The sequence below is a fragment of the Benincasa hispida genome, chromosome 11 (assembly GCF_009727055.1).
Source record: "Benincasa hispida cultivar B227 chromosome 11, ASM972705v1, whole genome shotgun sequence".
Lineage (NCBI taxonomy): Eukaryota > Viridiplantae > Streptophyta > Magnoliopsida > Cucurbitales > Cucurbitaceae > Benincasa > Benincasa hispida.
This window is the reverse complement of record NC_052359.1, coordinates 13,436,672-13,442,749: the sequence shown is the minus strand read 5'-3', so window position 1 is coordinate 13,442,749 and position 6,078 is coordinate 13,436,672. Positions and strand designations below refer to the sequence as shown.

The following is a 6,078-nucleotide window of genomic DNA, read 5'->3' as shown; positions in this document are numbered from 1 at the left end:
TTCTATTCTTACAAGAAGGGAGGGACAATAGTTTAACACAGCCCGTAAATAGACCTAAATGCTATCTTTATTATTGACATTGGAAAATTACCTAATCGGATTTCTACCCAACTGAATTGTTGAAGCCAAGACAATTAAAAAGCGACAAACAAAAATCCACGTCCCATACCGACGACGAACAACAAGGGTGATGTCGTTCCTTGTCGGCAACAACAACGTGAAGATATCAAAGAGAGAGAGGAGAGATGGGGTCGAGATGCAAGAGCTTGTGTGAGTGAGAGATGTACAGTGTGAACATTAAGATAGGTTTTTCTATCCAAAAAAAGTTTGAAACCAACCCATAAGATTTTGTATGTGACAACTATTTTTATGAAAAATATATATATATTTTTTTTATTATGTATCAAAAGAGATGAGATTAGATGTAGTGTAGATTGTACTTAATCATTGTCCAAAAAGAGTTCATAAAGTATGGTTAGGATATAGAACTGAATTAATTTGGGTCAAGAATATATGATATAGTTTGTTGTAACTTATAGAACTCTTTTTCCACTTAATATATTTTTTTGCTTAACTTTTTGTGCACCATTTAATTGCATACTTAGAATGTGTAATCACATTTTACAATTTTGTGCATGCAACCTTTGTACTTCAAGTTATATAAAATATTCATATTTCATGGTAAAGATAAAATCGTAATATTAGATATTTTTTATATCTATGTTAATTAAGGTTCCATATATTAGAAATAAAAGATATTCTTGTTTAAAGAAACATACTTTTTTTTTCCTTCTTCGAAATAGAGAAACAATTACCTTAAATACTTTAATAACTTATATTATAATCATGGTGATTTTTTTCTAGTACAACAATACAAAAGTATGGGGATTTGAACATCTGACTCTCTCAGTCATTAAGCACATTTCTAAACTAATTGGGTTGATTCAACATTTTTTTACAATTTTCTATATAACCATTGTACTTGAAGTATATTTTTCCCATAAAATCAGGTGTATAAGTAAAAAATGCATAAAAAAAAATAAACCGCCAACGGGCTTAGAGTTTTGTATGGCATATACATCAAATTGTAGGTTAGGGTTTATTATATATGTATGTGTTTATTATATATGTATATTGATCGTCAGAGGTGGTCATCAGAGCATGTTGCCAAAGTGAGGCGACGGTAATTATAGACAATAATTGTTACCGAAGTTGGTCACTGACAATTGCTGACAGGTGGAGTCATTAGAAACATTGAAGAGATGGAGAGTTGAGTTGAATTGATAATTTTTAATGCTTTCTACACATATAATCTAAACAAATAGATCTAATTATACAATTGTCTAAACTTTCAAAATAAATGACCTAATAGACTATTATTTTACACAAAAGACAAGCTGGAAAAGCAACATAATTATACTCTATTAACTAACTAATAATCAAACAAAACTTTAAATTATAATACAGAAATTGTCCTCTCGACCTTTTAATAGTAAGATACATGAAATAAAAATCTAACAGTGATAGAGGTGATAGTAACTATCAAAGTAAACTTAATTTAACAGTAATTAACACGTACTAGCTCTTTTAGAATTGAAATGCTCGATTCCCATTGCAATGATTGAAGGTGTGGCCTTGCTAATATGTGAATCACAAACAAGTAAACCATATATAGGAAGGCAAAGGGCAGTGTTTAAAGGGAAAATATACAAGAATTAGCAACCAAATTAATAGGAGGGGAAAGTGGGGTCTACCTCCTGGGCCCAACCCTCCAATCCACCGATGATATCCTTAGCTGAAGGGAATCCTTTCTCTTGTAGATACTTGACGGCTCTTTGAGAATCATTCCCTCTCCTACAAACAACATATAATTGAACATCAGCACTCGAGGACTCTGAACTCTGTTTATGTTCCTCTTCCTTCAAAGCCGAAACGACTTCTTCCAGCCTTCCATCCAAACTCGCCAGCGGGATGTTAAGGGAGTTTGGAAGAGAAACAATCTTGAAATGATGCTCAGGACGGACATCCACGAGCACATGTGATTCGCCATTACGAAGTCGATCTCTGTACTCTTTGGCACTTATTCTTGTGTTTGGCTCTAGTAGTTTTAACCTTAGAGGAGACTGCATGTCAATAGCATAACAATCAGAGGAACTGCTTAACACATGCTCGGTATGGGAAATACGATCGGAGCATTTAACCTACTATTACGCTAAGTTAGAAAGAAAGTAGGGCAAATTGCAAAAACCACTCCTAAAGTATAGTGGAAGTTGCAATTGCACCTTTTAACTTACAATTGTAAAAATTGAGCCCTCAAACTTATACAAGTATTAAAATTGAACTTTCAAACTTATAATAGGTGTAGAAATTGGACCTGAATAATAACAATTGGACCATCAAACTTATACAGATGTTATAATTTCTATAATTATGTAAGTTGTGAAGGTCTAATTTTAAAACCTATACAAGTTTGAGGGCTCAATTTACAATGAAAAGTTTGAGGGTATAATTGTAACTACACTACCACCATACTTTAGGGTGGTTTTTGCAATTTGCCCAAGAAAGTATGCCATATGATGTGCATAAAGGAAAAGTATTTGCATATGTAATTCAAAGAGTACCGTAGATAATGGAGACTGAGTGAACATTTCATAGTCAAATTCTTGAAATTTTGCTGCTTTGAACTCGGAATTTTCTCCACATACTTCACACTGCAACGACCTTCCACGAATCTTGACCTGAGTTCAACTATAAAACTTAGCATGACTTAAAAGAAGGGAAGCAAGAAATGAAAATCTAACACAAAATGGTGGATTGACTCAAATCAGTTCAAAAGGTGAAGGGTGGAGAATAACTAAAAGTTTATTCGGAATGCAAAATTGAAGAAAAGCCCCACTGAGATCTCTACTTCTGATGATCCGACAAAAATTACTCATACGAGTAATGTTATTTTAGGGTTTCCTATCATGTAAGTTGGAATGAATACATCAACTATGAGGATGGGGTATTGGACGAAGGCCATGCAAAAAAAAAAAAAAAAAAAAAAAAAACTATAGTACTAACAATTAAAATTAATCGTTTGTAGAACATTATATAACTGTGAAACATACAATTCGGATCCTTGCTGCCAAGGCATCAAACAGAAGCATCCGTCCAGAAAGTGGCTCACCAACCGCACTTGCAATTTTTATTGCCTCCAAGGCTTGAAGACAACCAATGATCCCAGGAACTGGATGATAAACAGCACAAAAATGTGACCAACGAGGAAAGCTTGAACATGAAAATCATTATTTTTATAGAAACAACTGTTTTCATTGAAAAAAAATAAAAGAATACGAGGACATAAAAAAAATCAAGCCCACCGAAAACACCCCACTAAAGAAGAGTTTCCAACTAAGTAAGATATTTCGAACTGAGCTTGAACATGAAAATCATATTACACAGGAACTAGAACACAAGTTATGTGCACTATATATATTTCTGGTTTCTGCCGTACAGACAATATTCAAGGGAAAAATAACATTGGAGAGCAGACAAATCATCGACAGTCTAAGTGAAAGGATTACTGGCCTAATGGAAAATGAGGCAATTCAACGACCTACCTACTCCTAGAACACCACTGTCAGCACACCTTTGGCACGCTGTTGTTGGTGGGGGAGTTGGAAATAGGCATCGGTAGCATGGACCTCCATTGTAATTATAAACTGTGAGCTACACCAAAAGAATCGATAATAAGATAGATTAATGAATTGATTTTGTACTACAGATGAAAATATAAGCTAAAATATCCTCTTTCTAAAAGATATATTTAATTGATTCTAGAATAAAAAAGTGAATTCAACTGCTTAGAGTACCTGCCCCTCCAAACCTAGTGCTGCACCAGACACGAGAGGCTGTAAGAAGATCATAACACAATTAGTATTTCTCGAAAGAAAGGCTATAAACTAAGCTGTTCAATTATGTCTTAGCAGAAATTAGTTAAATTAATAGAACATGTGGTTCTATTCTATATATTTCTGCCTTGAGTTTTACTTTCTAAGAAGAATAGAGTGCACCATTTACCTTTCCCAGCACCACACAACAATCACTAATCATGTACCGGGTAGGAGCATTATCTGTGGCATCTACTATAATATCATATCTAAGAGGAGGTTTTTGCAGTTAAGAAAATAGAAATGTTCAGAACAGCAAACAGTAAAAAACAGACGCCCATAAGCAGATAATTTAACATAGGGTAAGAGTAGCAATATCAAACTCGACAGTATAGTTGAAATAAGGATACTTGCTAAAGATTTCTAAAGCGTTTGATGTGCGAAGAGCTTCTTTGTGCTCAACAATCTCGACAGTAGAGTTGATCCTAAGATGAATGCACAATTAGTACTACCAAACCATAATTAATTTGACCGATATAAAAGCCCTGCAAACTTCTAAAGGTAGGAAAAAAGAATTAAACAATGAAACTAAATATCAGGAGCTAAGAAACATACGAGCGACAAGTAGCAGCAGCAGATTCTACTTTTGACCGGCCAATATAGGCCTCGGTATGGATGATCTGAGATAAATTTGTAACAGAATCATGTTAGTAAAACAGAGTTCTAATAGTGTATTTAACAAAAAGGCTAAAAGTACTTAAAACATGAGCAATAGAAATAATGTTCAGCCACGATTAAACAAACCAAACGAACAAAAGGGTACCTGCCGATGCATGTTATTTAGCTCAACTACATCGTGGTCAACAATTCCAAGACGACCTAGAATCATAATTCCCAACATATGCATGAGTTATAAAACACAAAGGAATTACTCGATTGAGAAGAACAAGATACACAAACTAACTACTTGTAATACATTCCATTAACATTGGTTCACCAGTTGTAGGTACAATCATCTTACCAACACCAGAAGCAGCAAGATACAATAAAGCTGGCGAGCCCAACCCTCCCGCTCCAACAACTAAAATTGAAGACTTGGAAAGCCTCGATTGTCCTAAAACAAAATGCTACTTTAAAATCATTCAGTCAATTTGAGTCAAAGAAAAAAGAAGGAATTGAGAGTGAAAGCAGACCTTGGACTCCAAAGGAAGGAAGAATGAGGTGGCGACTGTATCTGTAAATCATATCAGGGGAGAGACCGTGAGGAAATGTGGATGGTGGAGTGGAAGAGGCATTAGAAACACCGTTGTTGTGGGGATGATTGAGGTTGTGGAGCTGGGATTCAAGAGCTGAAATACGACGTTCTAAGTCGGTCTTGGCGGATTTCAAGGTCTCGATTTCTTGAAGAATACGAGAAGATTCAGTGGTGATTGAGGCCATTGCTGGTATGCTAAGAAGCTCGGAGAGAGAGAGAGAGTGGGAGAATGCTATTATACTAAAACACAGGGAAGCTTATGACCCTAACAACATCAAAGAACAAAGTCAATGTAATAACCCATATTTTCCAATACAACTATTAAAAAAAATGCGGAAACATAACCATTATAAACTTTTATAATTTATATAAATCAGCAGAAGCAAGTAACTACAAACCTTTTTTAGATCAAACTATCAAATCCTAAGATAAACAACCCTAGATGCCCTGCAATCAGTCTGTCATCTAAAAATATTTTGAAAATAAAGATAAGTACAAAAATATTCGATAAGCAATTTCAATATCAAGCTTTGAAATTCATTTTCTTTCAAAACTTTTGCAAGTGAAAATACAAATCATTGCAGAACCTTCGGTCAAAACCTTGCTTCAAACATTACTTTCGAAATCAAAATCTGTTAAGCAAATAAACCTTCAAAACTAAACGTTTGAAGTTGAAATTTTCAAATAGTTGTTCAACAAAACCAAAACATTCGAATAAATTTTCAACACCTTCAATAAAGAGAATTTTCATACTTCCTAAAACATTAATCTTTCAATACTTTCAAATACATAGTCTTCAAGTTTCAATCAAACAAAACTTTCAATCAGTCAATACTTTGATACAATTATAACTTTCAATTATTCAATATTTTCAAATATAGAACAGGAAAGATGCATAGTTTAAGTAGCCCAGTATATATGGTTACATGTCCGTAACACCAGTCATTCATT

At 34.1% G+C, this 6,078-nt stretch overlaps 1 protein-coding gene across 2 annotated transcripts; it reads right to left on the bottom strand.

Moving 5' to 3' along the window:
• Nucleotides 1-1,470: 1,470 nt before the first annotated feature.
• Nucleotides 1,471-5,614, bottom strand: LOC120089941 (adenylyltransferase and sulfurtransferase MOCS3). Of its 2 annotated transcripts, XM_039047390.1 has the most exons (12): nt 5,526-5,614; nt 5,066-5,392; nt 4,894-4,986; nt 4,696-4,751; nt 4,488-4,552; nt 4,283-4,357; nt 4,063-4,141; nt 3,855-3,893; nt 3,603-3,711; nt 3,111-3,229; nt 2,622-2,738; nt 1,471-2,123 (listed from the first exon to the last, which is right to left on the bottom strand). In XM_039047390.1, the coding sequence occupies exons 2-12, from the start codon at nt 5,310-5,312 to the stop codon at nt 1,728-1,730; spliced, it is 1,395 nt and encodes a 464-aa protein (XP_038903318.1). In that variant the 5' UTR covers nt 5,313-5,392; nt 5,526-5,614; the 3' UTR covers nt 1,471-1,727. The 2 variants fall into 2 exon arrangements, with proteins under 2 accessions (XP_038903318.1, XP_038903317.1); XM_039047389.1 differs by lacking the exon at nt 5,526-5,614 and having other exon boundaries at nt 5,066-5,433.
• Nucleotides 5,615-6,078: the final 464 nt, after the last annotated feature.